The following is a 14,349-nucleotide window of genomic DNA, read 5'->3' as shown; positions in this document are numbered from 1 at the left end:
CCGCGGCGGGAGCAGCCCGGGCGGGCGGGCGGGCCGGCGGTGGGGCGCGCTTACCGGCGTGTCGAAGGAGAAGGCGCACTCGTCCTTGTGGACGCGGTCGCCGGCCTTGGGCACCCGGATGGACGGTAACACCGACAGCAGCGCCTCGCTCAGCTCCGCCATGACAGCGGCTCACCGCGGCACCGCCCACAGCCCCGCCCCGCCCAATCGCAGCCCGGCGCGGTCAGGCGGATTCTAGCCAATCGGCAGCGAGGCTGGAGGCCGGACTCGCCGTGCCCACCCGCCGGCTCGCCCAATCGCAGCCGCCCTGCGGCCACCGCGGGAGGCGGTGCCGGGCTCCTCGGCCAATAGTGGCGCAGGGAGGGGCGAGGGGGCGGGCCTGCCGCGAAGACAGACAGCGGGGCGAGGCGGGACGTGACGGGCGGGGACTGCGGGGCCGGCGAACTGGCGGGGCGGGGGGACGGGCGTGGCGCCGCGAGCCTCGCCCCCGCAGGGCGACCAATGGGCGGCGGCACCGCCCGGCGCGCGGGAGATTTGAACGGCGCGTCCGGCGGGGCAGGGGCGCAGCGCGGCCGCCGCCGCCATGGGGGCCTCCGGCAGTGCCCCCGCCACCCCGGGCGCGCCCTGCAACAAGCACCTGGCGCACGTCAGCGACCCCCGCTCCCCCACCGCCGGCATCCTCCGCACCCCCATCGAGGTAGGGGCCCTCCCGCCGCCGCTTCCCCTTGTGTGGCTCCGGCCCACCGCCTCCACGGCTGCCCTCTCCGCAGGTGGTGAGCTCCCCGGCGGGCAGCCCGCAGCCCAGCCCCGCCGAACCGCCGGCGGGCACCGGCCAGGAGCGGGACCCACGGTCGCCCACGCCTGGCATCTCCCGCACGCCCATGAGAGCCGTGTCGAGTGGTGAGTGAGGCCGCCGTGGCGGTGGGCGGGTTGAGGGGCTGCCCGACTCAGAGGCTCACGCCGTCCTCCTCCGTTCCCGGCAGACAGCGTGGACCGCCTGGTGAAGCAGCTCAGCGAGGCCTTCAGGGCCGAGGCCGCGGTCCCGGAGCCGGCGCCTCCGGGAGCGGCCGGCCCCGCCGAGGAGCCGGCCCGGCGGAGCTCCCCGCCCGCGGGCGGAGGCGTGGAGAGGCCGCCCTCTCCCAGCACGGCCCGGCCCGGCCGCCCTGCCGGGCACGGCTTCTCCTCGGGTAAGTGCCGGGTGTGGGGGTGATGGGGCTCCCTGTGCCCGGAGAGCTGCGCGGTACGGGCCGTGAGCGAGTCGGGGCTCTCGGCATCCTCTGGTTGGGGTGCCTTCTCCAGGCTTGCTCCCCGACAGAGCTTGTCCCGATCCCCCAGTTCGGCTGTGTTCCACCGCCTGAAGCTTCTCCAGCCGGGGCAACTGTTGTGTTACCGAACCCATTTCTGTCTAGAGTTGAGAAATTGTTTTCAGCCTGTATTCAAAACCAAGAGGTATATTACAATTTCTCCTTGGGAAGAGCTATGGAGCAAAGGTGGGAAGAACATCTCTGTGCTACGGCTGAGTGGTGCTGAGAGACTTAGATACAGACTGTGCTTCAGAGAGCTCTGTGCTGAGCACTGCTCCTAGGAGGAGTGGCTGAGAACTGGAACTGTTCAACCTGCAGAGGAAAATGCTAAGGGGGTATCTTATAAATACATATAAATACCTGAAGGAAGGGAGAGCCAGGCTCTTTTCAGTAGTGCCCGGTGATGGGACTAAAGGCAGTTAAGACAGAATGGGACACAGGAAGCTCCTGAACATCAGGAAACACGTTTTTTCACTGTGAGGGTGACCAAGCACTGGAGCAGGTTGCTCAGAGAGGTTGCAGAATCTCTATCCTTTGAGATATTCAAGAAACACCTGGACATGGTCCTGGACAATGGGCTCTAGGTGCTGGAGTAGGTCCTCTAGAGCTCACTTCCGACATCAACCTTTCTGTGATTCCTTTGCTTCAAAGCCCTTGGGTAAGTCTTTGCTATACAGGCAAGCAAAGTTCATAAAGGCCAGGAGGATTTTAAAATCCAGGACCTTTGAGCCTTGTCATGATGCCCTGGTGTGTTTCCTTTTGTCAACTAGTGAGCAAGCCCATAAGACACAAGCCCAACAACAAATTCATGGCAACATCTGGAGGAACTGGCCGCTCTCCCCTCAGCATTCTACGAGATGATAATTCTCCCAGTGCTCCTGCGCCTCGCCAGGTAAAGCTCAATGGGTCATACTGAGGGAGGGAGATTGAGCTGAAAAAAAAAGGCCAAATCCTTCAATTTCTGTATCTCGTAGGGTCCCAGTTTAGAATTGTGGCCTCCTAGGCCTGTGGAGACCAATAACTTCACAAATGTTTTTCTGTGGGTCAGTCTTGTCCCTAAATGCCTCCAAGTCTTGTTCAATGTCTATCTTTGGCCTTACCATGAAATTGCCCATTTCAGTGCTGTAGAAGAAAGTCACTCTTGTACATTGTCACAAGAGAGCCCAAGCTGAATGGCCTGAAAATAGGCTACATACTCTGCTGAGAATTACCTAACCTTCAATTAACTTGTGTTTTACACTCTGTGTTTGGGTTTTTTATTTCTCTAGGGCAAGAGGCACGTGTTGGGGGAGAACCCTGGGGAGAAGAAAGAAGTGACAGTGGATCTGAGCAGGAGCCTTAAATCTGGGAACTGTACTTGGAGTGACTTGAACAAAGAGAACCAACAGTGTCCTTTTGTGGAGAACTAGATGTTTCTTTTTTCAGGATCTTGCTGTAATTTGCTCCTGTGTTTTGAGAGTTTTCTAGTGGGGAGAAATTCTGCAATAGACTGAAACTCTGGAGCAGTGGTCACATTTCTCACCTATCCCTGCTGGGGAAAGGTCTCTCCCTCATCTTCCTAGCTTGTCATGTCTTATGTACAGCACAGACTTTGTCCCTTTTATTGTATATCAGCTGTATTAACTTTTCTGTAGAGTTTTTATCTCCAGTAAATAAATTTGTATTCAACCTTTGCTGACTGTATATCCTGATAGGACAGCAGGAGTCCTCTGCTTGCCCAGCACAATATTTTCTTTGGGAAAAGGGTTCAGGAACAAATAGTTCAGCCTTCCCTTAGTCTAAAACTGCACTGGCCCCTGCCTGTAGCATGCTGAAGGGTATGGCCTTGAATCCGTGTACAACAGCATGCGCTGGGGAGCTGCAGCTCCCTCCAGGAAACTGATGTATATACAGTGTCACCTCTGGAGTTGTACTGCTCCTACACTGACCTGAAACTGAGTTGTGCAAGGGTCTGTTGTATGGGTGAGATCCAAAATAACATGAGATAGTTAGTACTGTCCATTAATATTGACCTTCTGTTGATAAGTTAGTAAACCTTGTTGATCTCCAGCTCTCCCTGGCAGAGCCTTGGCACTTTCAGGATCTTGCTCTGAGCCAACAAATGGAATGGGGGCTGAACAAAATGGCTGTGTCCTATAACTGAGCTAAAATATCCAAGATTCAAAAGGATGCTCTTTCAGCTTGCTCTCCCAGCTCCAGCCTCTTCTCAACCAAAACATGTGAGGAACACCCTCCCCTGGGGACTGTGAGCTAAAGCAAGGTCTGTGAATGAGGTGTTGACTGGTTGAGACCAGCAGGCAATACTCACAGGAAAGGAGTTATGTTTGCTGTAGCTCATTGCAATGCTGGAAAGAACACAGCCTGCAGTGCTTCTGTGAGCTTTCTTTATTTGCCTGGGCTATGAAGATCTAAACAGACTTGAAAACATGGGCTGATGGCTACTGGAGAGATAGGGTCATCACACAATGCAGGAGTGAGGCAAAGAGGGAAGGAACAGCAAGAAGCAGACAATAAATAAGAATAAATATAATAGTCCCTGATATCCTGGCAGGTCTGGAGGGCTACCTTTCTGCCATTTATGCATAGATAAGAACTTGAACTAAGAAAAGAATAAATATATTGCCTGGTATTCTGGCAGGTCTGACGGCTGCCTTTCCCCCCTTTATGCATAGATAAGACCCAAGCTAAGTGTTCCCCCATGGAACTGAGCCGAATTTACACTAGCTTTTTCTTTGAGCTGGTGCCATAGAAATCTCAAACTCAGTGTGTCTCTGGGGCTGTCTGCACGGATCTAGGACAGCTGCACAGAGGCGTTACGTAGAGTTAAATCAGGGAAGGATCTGAGTGTTGCATGAGGGCTCCTCTGAAGGAGGAGGATGGGTATCAGTGTAGGTAGAGGTGTCTGAAGGAAGGTGCAGGGTGTGTGAATTGTACTGTAAAGTCCTGAGACATAAAGACCAGGTCTTCAAGCCTGCACAAGGCTGGAAACTGCCAGGGCTGTTTAGAGGTGGAGAGAAGGGCCAGTGTGTGTGCTCCTCCTCCCCAGCTCCCCCTGCTTCTCCTCCCTGATCTCCTTTCCCTTTCACTCTGAGACTCCTACAAGTGACCTGTGTCTAGAGACAAGTGGGAGTGGTAGGTAGGTGTTGTGCTCATCTGATGATGCTGTTTGCATGGGCTCGGGCTGTGGGCCGTGTTTCTGCTGCTCTTCCTCTCTCTGCTGGCGTGCTCAGTTCCAAATCTTGAGGAAGCTGTCCCAGGAGCCAGTGGCAACAGCCATGCCGTCCGCCGTCACGCCCAGGCAGCTCACTCTGTTGTCATGGCCAGAAAGGATTCCTGTTGTAGGAAAGAAGAGAGGTCAGGGAGAAAAGAGGGGCCAGTGAGAGGTGACAGGGTTGACCCTGCTGAGGACACACATTGCAGGCTGTGCCTACACGCTGTGTCTGGCCCTGTCTGTTCCTGCACCACCTGTTACAGTCACCATATGGCTAATAGGAACAAACATGCAGAAGAACTTCTGTGTGTGGTGTACAGCCACCACCCACAGGCCTGGCCAAAGGGTTCTTGGGAAGGTATGGCTGGCTGAATCCTCATACAACTGCTTTCGTCCTGGAGTGATGGTAGGACTAAGGTAGGAGGGGGTGCTTGTTGATAAGGCTGAGAAACAGCAATGCTGTTGGTGGGCTGTGTTTCATGACTTTTCAGAGGATAGGGGGCACATCTGGAAGAAAAATGTTGCATGTTCTGTGTATAAGCATTACAGAGTACCTAAAGATGTTGGATGGAAGCCCAGGTGCACACTTGGCTTGGTGCCTGGCCACCAAGTGGCACTGTGAGTACCTGGAACTGGCAAATGGCAGGCTAGGAGAAAGTAGGATATTCTGTTGGTGGTTGTGAGCAGTTTTAGCTGATAGGAGCCTTCTTGTCCCCCTTGAAACAATGTTGTTTAAAGGCTTGACTTCCTTAACATTAAAAACAGCAGCTCTTCTACACCAGCGAGAGTTGTCCTAGTTCTGGTGTGCTCCCTAAGTGCGAGAGAGCTTTGCTGGGTTTCAGTCAGTATGGCATGTGCTCTGGTTAGATAAAGTGTCTTTTCCTTGCCTTGGTAGGGACAGAGACCCTGCAGGGAGGGAAAGAGGGACCTCACAGAGCCACTCACCCACACGCTCTCCTTTTAGGGAGTCCCAGATGTTGCAGTTGAAGTCATCATACCCAGCAAACAAGAGCCGCCCGCTGCGGGAGAGGGCGATGGAGGTGATTCCGCAGATGATGGTCTCGTGGGAGTACGTGATGAGCTCCTGGTCCGCCCGCAGGTCAAAGAGGCGGCAGGTGGCATCGTCAGAGCCGGTGCAGATGGCTTCTCCGTTAGGGAAGAACTGGGGAGGGCACACACCAGGTTTTAATGAGGTTTTCCTCAGATCCTGGTGGAATTCCTCAACTTGTCACCTCCCTGCTAACCACCAGGAAGCCACAGAGGCAGGAAAACCTGGTGGGACCAGACACTGGATCATAAAATTTGAGTCTGCTGAAGGGGGAGACTGATACTTCTCGTAAGGCTTAATAAATCCCTTCCACTCAAAGAAAACAAACGGCCTAAGGGCTAGAGCTGTTGCAAGACATCTCAGTGCTTTATTTTAACTCCAGCTGTTAGGTCGGGCTTTAACAAGTGTCCACCCATTATTCCCCATCTGAGTTTATTCCCCAGCTGCTATTCCCCTAGCATCATTCTGGCTGCGAGAGCCTTCCTCTGTCTGATCCTCATATCCCAACCTTCTCATACATGTTTGTTTCCTGCAGCCTTGCTCTGAGCAGTAAAAAAGGGTTCCTCGGGAGCAGGTACAGCAGAAAACCATGTGGCTGGCAAGGTAGCCACGGGACAACTGAGAGAGGTTTTACTGAAGTCAGTGGAGGGTGCTTAGAGCAGCAGAGTGCAGGAAGCTGGCAGGCTCATTTGATAAGCTACAAGGATCCCAAGTCCCCACCTCTTCTGTCTGGAGCTGATCTCAGCTGAGTTAGGTATTCCTGCTGCCTCACTTGTGCCTTGGGCCAGGGCTGCTGGAGCGTGCCTGAACCACAGTTCCCAGCAGCTGCTGTGAGCAGAGCTGAACCAGCACCTGTGTCAGGGTACACAGCTCCACAGACCATGGTGGATGCTTTGGTGCCTGGGAAGACCCCTCCTCCAAATTTCAGTGAACTTGGGCCCTGCCTGCTTCGGCCTGGATCACGCGGCCAAGGTCTGAGACCCCTGTTACCCTTATGACTGTGACAGCTTCTTTCAACCTTGTTCCAAGGCTGTTTTGGAGCTGTTCCACCCCTCATTTTCCATGCCTCCCTACCACTGTGCAGACAGCATACGTACGGAGATGGCGTTGATGTCAGACTCATGCCCTGAGAAGGTCTGACGGCAGGAGCCCTCCCGCACATCCCACAGTTTGGCAGTAGCATCACAAGCCCCAGAGATGAAGAGTTTGAAGTCAGGGGAGACGGCCAAGCTCATGCAGTCTCCAGTGTGACCAATGAACACAGTCTTCTGCTGCCCCGTCTCAATGTCCCAGAGCGCGCTGCAGGAGGGGAGAGGAGAGGAGAGAAGGTCTCAGAGCCAGCTCAGGCAGAGCAGGCCTACAGCTGGGCTGAAGAGCTGTCCCACTCGCAGGCAAAAGGAGGGAAGCCATGGCTACAGCACGGGAAAATGGGTGAGAGCATCCCTGGAGTCAGCTGTATAAAACAGGAGATATCTTCACAGCTGTTGTTGGCAATACCTTTGCCAAAGCAGAGTTAGACTAAGGCTGGGGGTGTGTGAGGTTTGGCATATTCCCAGAAGTGTAACAGCTGAAGGGAATACTGAGAGACGGTAAGAGAGACACAAACACAAGACAGACATAAAAAATAGCAAACAGCTGAAAAAGGTCTGCTGTGTCCATGCTCGTAAGATGCAAAGCTCTTGTTCAATGGGATCCCACGCCACAGCTGGGCAAACGAGCCCTGTGTAATCCTGATCTCTGACGGAAATGCCACCTGTCCTTGGTCAAAAGGTTCTTCCAAAGCAGGTGTTGGGATGGGGTGGGGTGAATAAAGATTCAGGACTGTTCAGAGGCACAGCACAGTGAGCCCTGAGAACCAGGAACAAAAGGATCCAGGCACTGTCTCTGCAGGTGTCCCTTGCACAGAGGGCAAGGCTTGAGAAGTGGAGAACGTATGTGTGCTGCACATAAAATTAAAACACTTTCTGTCCTGGTATAAATGACTCTGTTCTTTGTGAGAACTGATGACATGGTCCCTACTGCTTGACTTGGCCTCAGCTGGGAAAAGAAGCATCTGTTCTGCCAAGGGAGGAAGAACAGATCAGGCTTCCTAAGGTGCTCCATGTGGCCTCCCCATGTAGGAGCAATTCTTCCTTAGAGAGTGGACTGCTGCAGAGCAGAAGGACTGCACTTGTTGCTGTGCTAAGAGCAGAGGTCATTCCACTAGGGTGCAGAAGGGAGCACTCACCATGTGGTATCTCCAGAGCTAGTCACAATATTGTTGTCATCAAGAAATCGGCAACAGGAGAGGTATCCTGGGAAGCAGGAACAAGCAAATATGAGAAAAGGGGCAGGGATAGAAGGGTGAAGTTTGGAAGCAGGGGGCACCCAGTTGCAGGCAGGCAGTGCACACACCTGTATGGGCTGAGAGCTCCCTGCTCACTTTGACGTTGCCTTCACGAGACTTGAGGCTGTAGATGGAGCACATGTTGTCAAGGCCTCCACAGGCCACAAAATTGCCAGAGGGGGCATAGGCACAGGTCATGACCCAGGAGGAACGAAGAGGGATGGCATGAACCTGAGGTGACCAGAAACTGTGTCAAGACTCTTGGCAGCAGAAAGAACAGGTTGAGGGCACCAGCTCTGAGGGGACCCACTCCAGCATCCCAGTTTGCAGCCACCTGACTCCTACCTTGTTAGTTGTGTATGTGTCCCACACGATCAGTTTCCCATCTTGTGAGGCACTGACCATGAGTCTGTGAGAAAGGAACAAGACCGTGTTAGTAGCTCTCTTCCCATCAGAGCCTTCCTGCCCGTCACACCCACGTGCTGTCCTGCACCAAGCAGATCAGCAGCAGCACTCTCACTTGGAGTCCGTGGACCAGTGCAAGGCATAGATCTTGGCCAGGTGTCCCCGCAGGGTCCTTCGGGTCCGCATCTGGATTTGTCCAACAGGGTCCACTCCAGACACAATCTGAAGAAAGAGTGGCAGGAGAGCAAGAGTTTATCCTGGACTATCAGGAGCTTTACTGCTTTCCACATCTCTGCCTCCTAACTCCTTCCTGAGTGGACAAAAGCCCCCTCAGAGTGGTGGTAGCTTGCCCAGCCAGCCCTGTCCCTCACCTGAGCAAGCGTTGTGTCTGCACAGGCTTTCCGGGCATCCTGCAGAAGAGACAAGAGCAGATGAGACATGTGCAGAAGGCAATGCCAAGTGAAACTTGGGGTCATAGTCTGAGGGCTACTAGAAGTAGGAACTGTGGCTTTGCTTTGTTTGGATTGTGGCCAGCCCAGGCGGATCCTGGTCTGTGATTAGGGCACCTTAACAGCAGTCAAATGTCAGGAAGGTAAGCCAAAATTTGCTCAGCATCCAGTTCACTATGCTACACCCTTTCCATAGACCCTCCCACCTGACAGAACACCAGCTGTCTCACAGACAGAGGAGATCCTGGGGCTTCACTACACTCGTGGGACCCCTGTTCCCTCTTCTCTTGCTTCCCCTACCACTCTTCCCCCCACCATGGTGTGAAGATCTCCATTAGTGTTTAAAGGGCTGTGGAGAACTGCAGAGTGCTCCAAGTATGTAGATGGAGAAAGCCCAGCTCCAGTTTGTGGCTGAAGAGGAAGGTCTGGGCATGCAGTGGGGGTGTAGAGATGCTCTCAGCAGTTTCATGACTGTTGCATTACCGCAATCTGCTTCTTCAGCTGCTCAGCCTCCTGCTTCATCTGTTCCATTTCCCCCATCTTTCTGACCTAGGGGTGGCTCCTCCACGTGGGGCAGCCTTGGTTCTGGGGAGACAAATCAAACGAGAGAGGTGTGAGTTAGATAGGACACTAATGCTCAGTTATGGAAGTGTAGGTGTCTCTGATAAAGGATTAGTGATCATTTCTTGGCTGAATGCTCGGTAATGTCGTGCTGTATCTGGCCACAGCCCTTAGCATTTGGGAAGATTGTGCTGGGCCTGGTCAAAGGTCTGTTTTGTCTTGGATCCTGCTCACACATACACATGCAGAAGCTGAAGAACTCCAGAGCCTCTTGCTGAGGTTTTGGCCACACCTGTCCCCTCATTTTTAACCTCTCCATTCCAAGCCCTGGGTCCTCTTCATTGGCTTCTCCCTGTTCATGGCCAAGCTGCCCATCTCAGCTCCAGAGGAGGAAACTTGATGGGGGGAGCCCATTGGCTATCTCCTACTGTTTGTCCTAGGCAAGGCCTCACCAGGCAGGACCCACCAACTCTCTGACCACCAAGGAAATCTATGGGGCTGTTGAGGTCCTCTCTCAGGGTTCCCTTCTAGTTTCAAAAACCAAACCAAATGAAAACCAAACCAACCAGCCAACAAACAAACCAAAATAAAATAAAAAGGAAGGTGGATGTCTAGGGAAGGATCTAAGAACAACATAATAGTGGTACTTCTCCTACTTGCCCAGCCCCAGCTTTTCACTGACGTCCAAAGCGAGAGCAGCATTACTGTATGCAAGTCCTTGATGGACTTTTCTTCTGTGCCCTTGTCCCCACCATCTTTGTGCCCATGCCAAGTTTAGCCTCCTCAGTACCCCATGACGATGACTTCCACAGCTGGGTGGCAGACTCTGCAAAGAATTTCCTGCTTCTATCACTTCCCAGTGGCACTAGTTCCACTTGACAGTAGCTATATTTTGAGTTGGAAGAATCAGCAAATAACTGGTCTCTATTCACCTCTGCACCCCTCCATATTTTATACATCTTTGTCATATACCCATCTCTTTTCTAGACTGCAGAGCACACTTAGTCACTCCTCCCGTGTAAGCTGTTACGTCCTATTACTTCTGTTGTTCTGTGAGCTTTTTGCAGTTGTTTACAGAATAAAGATTATATGGTTTTTGCTGGGAGAGCAGGGAACCAGAACTGTAATCCGTATTCAAGATGCAGGTGCACTGTATCATTATACAACATCTCTCTTTTGTTCTCTCTTTACTGTTATGTGCGCTTAAATCTTCACCAGTGATTCCAGCATCTCCCACTTTTGTAGACAAACGTGATCTTTAATTGCTCCAACATTTCCCCTGGATAGATGTGAGTGTCCAGATATGCTCCATGTGTTGTCCAAGAAATGTTCCAGCAGCATCTGCAGAATTTCTCCTAGTCCCTGAGGGTCACATCAGCTCCACCCGTGTTGCCTGAAGGCCTCATTTCCTCTGGTCAGTGAGGCTTTGGGTCCTTCCATACCAGGCTTGCTCTCTTGCTGTGGGCAAGCACATCCAGACAGTTCCCAAGTCCCACCTTTGCTTGCTGCTTGAGAGAGCACTTTGAGTTTCCCTTAAGAATTCCTTCCCTTGAATGTCTCCATGGCTTTCCTTTGATCCCCCAGGCACAGTGAGTTTTCACTTGTTCAAAGATTCCTGAGGCATGGCTTTGAGTGTAAGAAAGAGAAGGAGACACAGGTTTTCCCTAGCTCCTGGGAGGCTATCCCAGCAGGAGGCTATTTCAGGATGTATTTTGCAGAGAGAGAGTTGTGCCTGCTGCCTGCAAGGCTGGATAGAGCCACAGCACTGCTGACTCTTCCCTGCTCACTGCCCATGCACTGGATGTGGCTGCCAGCCCCAGCAAATGGTGAGGGAGCAGGAGGGCAGCCCGGGGCAGCACTGTCAGGGCCCAGAGGAACATGCCACAGCCATGGCCTGGGGCTGCCAGCCTCAGCTGCACTGAAGGATAGGAACAGACCAGCACCCAAGCTGGGGCCATGCCACTGGTTTCCTCTCTCCTTCCAACACAGCAGCAATGAGAGGGGCTCCTCGCAGCAAGGCTGCACAGCTGCACCTCATCGAGTGACCCTGGCCATGAAAGCCCACCTTCATGCCCTTCCCCTCTGGGAAAGGGCTGGCATTCCACTCCACCTCTCAGCTGACTGACAGAGTGGGGAGATGCTAGGGAAGGCCTTGCGGCTTTCAGTCAGAAGCTGCACATCCTCCTTATCCTGTGATGTTTGCCCCTCAGTTTCAGTGTACAGTCAGGCTGCAGGACTCCATCCAGCTCTGGTCACAGCCTACAGCACACCAAGTGGCACACCTGAACTTCCAGCCACCCCGTGCAGCCAACCCTACCATTGCAGCCCACACTTTGTCCTTTTCCAGTGTTCCTTAGGACTGATCCATCAATCCTAAGCACTGGATTTCATTTTCCTGCTAGGTAACCTCTTCCCTCTGACTCTCTCCTTCCAGCCTCCTTTGCTTGGTTCCCAAGTTCTTCAGGCTGTTATTTAATACACCCTTGGCTATCTGAGATCATTGTCCACCTGCCTGCCCTAACTTGTCTTTGTAGACTTCTGGTTTTGCCCACCCAGACTTGCATAGAGATGGGAACCTTGTTCCCCCTTCCTTCCAATTTCTGCTCCAGGTGAAGCTGGCTGTAGGTGTCCTCCTCATTACCCATCAGATCCCGGTCTTCCTTTCATTGCTCCTGCTTTTTTACCACTCTCTTCCCTTCTCCAGTTGTTTCTCAACTCTGGCACTAGCATGGGAATGCCAATTCACTGCTCTGTGAACATTGCATCACCCTGCACAACCAGATGAGGGGCTTTCGGAGCCATAGGCAGATCAAACGGCAGGGGCAGGATGTCGAGGACGGATAAAAAGGGCTAAATATAGAGAAGGTGCAGCTCAGGATTCTGTCTGAACCTTTAAATCCCTCTGAGGGAACACTCTAAATGAAGTTGGGAATTGTTCTCAGTCTCAGAAGCACAAGGAGCCACAGATGAGCGATAATAGCTCCATCTTTGCCTGTCACCTCCATCCGTCACATCCCAGTGCAATTTGTGGAGAGCGAGTTACCCGATCCCCAGCGTAGTGCAGCTGCCTTCCAGGAGGACCAGGGCAGGTGTGCAAAAGAGCAGCTCGTTATGGTCATGTAAATTTAGGGCAGGAAATGGGAGGAACAAAATGGGGGAAGAACAGAGGAAAGGGAAATGGGGTTTCCTCCTTGACCAGCAGGACCTTAGGGATACACATTTCTTGTGGATCTAAGGATCAGCTCACAGTTGCTCATGGTGGGTGCCCAGGCTAGTTTTAATGGGAAAGGCTTCTAAATGGTGCACCCGTGGTGCTTTCTGGAAGTAAGGGCTCTTTCCAGTGAATGCTAAGCAGTAGAGGAAACCAAGTCCTTAGGTGCCTTTGAAAAAAGCAATTCACAACCCTCAGCACAGCTACTGACAGGAGGACCTTGGCACCAGCACTGTTCCAGCATTGCGCCTCCTGCAAGCATCACCAAGGAGCAAGCACGGCACAGCCAAACAGAGCCTGGGCTTGGTCAGTTCATGCCAGCCCTGTTCTGAGCTCTGCCTTAGCTGTGCTCATCCAGTTCACAGCTCTTGGCTTTTGAAATCACGTTTCATTTCTTCTGCTCTCCAACATGACAGTTCTTTCCCCTCCTGCTTTTTCTAACGAAATTCCTGCTGCAGCACTCCTGTCTTGTGGGCAACCAAACCCATCCTGAGTCCTTCAGTGTCTACTCATAGCAGATGGAATGCCTCCTACTGTGGTGCAGGACGGAGGGGGATCTGGAATCATTCATCTTCTGCCTTTTGCTGCCACACCCTGACTGTTCAGAGCAGTGGCCAAATCCCTTGCACCATGCCATGGAGGTGGCCCAGCTTGCTCCCTGGGGGCTGTCCCTCTGAGTCACCTGCATCACTCCCTGGTGGGGATAAGGGTGCAAGTAATGGGTGGGAAAAAGAGGGAAGGTGGACCCTCTTATCTGTTCCTGGGTAGCTTCCCCCACACTGAGGAAGGGGTGGTCGCTCTCTGAAATGTTGGGAGAGGGCTGTGAATGAAAAAGGTGCAAGAAGGACTCAGTATGAATAGGCAGTGTCCCTGGGTCTCTGTGTAATCCCTGACTAGCTTCCCAGGCTCGCCCTGGTGACCCTGGGCTCCTTGCAGAGCCGGATACAGAGATGATCCCTCTCTCCTGTGATGGAGATCAAAGGTCAGGGTAAAATTACCCTGCTCTGCTCCTTGCTTTCCGAGGGCTCCTTCTCCACCCAGAACAGCAGCCAGCTGCAGAGGTGTGCACAGGGCGCACTGGGAGCGCAGGGCTGTGTACCAGCAGTGAGTGCCAGGTCGCTCAGGGGAGGTGTTACCCTCCCGCTCCAGTCTGGAAACTGGTGAGATTTACCTGCCAAGTGGAGAACAAGGAACCCCATCCCAGTGCAAAGCCCCCTCACCACTGTAAAGACACCTCAGTGCTAACCCCAACTCCTTTCCCACTGTGATCTTACCCTCCCTCATCCTCTGATGGGATGAGCCCTTGTTCATCAGGATCCTCCCCTCAGAATCACTCCAAGAAACTCAGCATCCCAAATGCCAGATTCACCAAGGTGACCTCAGGCATCGCAAGGCAGTAAACTTACCGGGACCTGTGGAGCAAGGTGGGTTGCAGTCCCTTCTGGATGGGACCCTCACAGCCTGCTTCCCTTGCTGAGAATGGCTCCTCGCTGCCCAGAAGCTCCTTGTACTTCCGCAGTCTCCAGTCAGTCCCGTTCGTCCACCCAGCAAGTCCCTTGCTCCCTCTCTGCTCCTCAGCCTCTCCCAGGACTGATCTCCCCATGGGGAGCTGGAAGGCTGTGGACGGGAGGGGTTGGGGGAGGGCTGATTCCAGGAGCAGCGTCAGGCAAATTAAATCAGACACCAGAGACTTGGGGAAATCGGATTGGGACGTAATGCAAAGCAGGTGGATGGGGAGGGGTGAAAAGAGAGAGTAGCACACTGCTCCTGAAGGGAAAGAAACAATCCTGGGCGGATTTGACTCCCTCTGTTTATATCAGCAACAAACTAATAA

General features: G+C 53.2%; 3 protein-coding genes across 4 annotated transcripts in view; 1 reads left to right on the top strand and 2 right to left on the bottom strand.

Moving 5' to 3' along the window:
- The window catches only part of USP5 (ubiquitin specific peptidase 5), a 15,151-nt gene extending 14,948 nt beyond the window's left edge, over positions 1 to 203 (bottom strand). For both annotated transcript variants that reach the window (XM_042031312.1, XM_042031313.1), the window contains exon 1: positions 55 to 203. In XM_042031312.1, coding sequence (XP_041887246.1) covers positions 55 to 162 — 108 coding nt within the window. In that variant the 5' untranslated portion in view covers positions 163 to 203. The remainder of the gene's footprint in view (positions 1 to 54) is intronic.
- A 325-nt stretch (positions 204 to 528) lies between these two features.
- Positions 529 to 2,977, top strand: CDCA3 (cell division cycle associated 3). Its single transcript, XM_042031310.1, has 5 exons — positions 529 to 697; positions 771 to 900; positions 984 to 1,187; positions 2,075 to 2,196; positions 2,573 to 2,977. The coding sequence occupies exons 1-5, from the start codon at positions 584 to 586 to the stop codon at positions 2,711 to 2,713; spliced, it is 711 nt and encodes a 236-aa protein (XP_041887244.1). The 5' UTR covers positions 529 to 583; the 3' UTR covers positions 2,714 to 2,977.
- A 697-nt stretch (positions 2,978 to 3,674) lies between these two features.
- On the bottom strand, positions 3,675 to 14,238 carry GNB3 (G protein subunit beta 3). Its single transcript, XM_042031309.1, has 10 exons — positions 13,922 to 14,238; positions 9,227 to 9,328; positions 8,666 to 8,704; positions 8,410 to 8,516; positions 8,235 to 8,298; positions 7,958 to 8,120; positions 7,791 to 7,857; positions 6,661 to 6,862; positions 5,461 to 5,677; positions 3,675 to 4,637 (listed from the first exon to the last, which is right to left on the bottom strand). Exons 2-10 carry the CDS (start codon positions 9,281 to 9,283, stop codon positions 4,531 to 4,533), a joined length of 1,023 nt encoding a protein of 340 aa, XP_041887243.1. The 5' UTR covers positions 9,284 to 9,328; positions 13,922 to 14,238; the 3' UTR covers positions 3,675 to 4,530.
- Between the last annotated feature and the right edge of the window lie 111 nt (positions 14,239 to 14,349).

The sequence above is a fragment of the Corvus kubaryi genome, unplaced genomic scaffold, assembly GCF_017639235.1.
Source record: "Corvus kubaryi isolate FWS band 111438036 unplaced genomic scaffold, C.kubaryi_AGA036_p1.0 37341, whole genome shotgun sequence".
NCBI lineage: Eukaryota > Metazoa > Chordata > Aves > Passeriformes > Corvidae > Corvus > Corvus kubaryi.
The sequence above is the reverse complement of the archived record's forward strand: the minus strand, read 5'-3'. Positions and strand labels throughout refer to the sequence as shown.

Bases quoted from the DNA above. Each gene is read 5' to 3' on its own strand.
- GNB3 (XM_042031309.1), bottom strand. From the start codon at position 9,283: ATGGGGGAAATGGAACAGATGAAGCAGGAGGCTGAGCAGCTGAAGAAG. The intron at 8,705-9,226 runs GTAATGCAACAG...TCTCTTCTGCAG, and splicing joins AGCTGAAGAAGCAGATTGCG to GATGCCCGGAAAGCCTGTGC. The intron at 7,858-7,957 runs GTGTGTGCACTG...CCTGCTTCCCAG, and splicing joins GGAGCTCTCAGCCCATACAG to GATACCTCTCCTGTTGCCGA.
- CDCA3 (XM_042031310.1), top strand. From the start codon at position 584: ATGGGGGCCTCCGGCAGTGCCCCCGCCACCCCGGGCGCGCCCTGCAAC. The intron at 1,188-2,074 runs GTAAGTGCCGGG...TTTGTCAACTAG, and splicing joins CGGGCACGGCTTCTCCTCGG to TGAGCAAGCCCATAAGACAC. The intron at 2,197-2,572 runs GTAAAGCTCAAT...TTATTTCTCTAG, and splicing joins GTGCTCCTGCGCCTCGCCAG to GGCAAGAGGCACGTGTTGGG.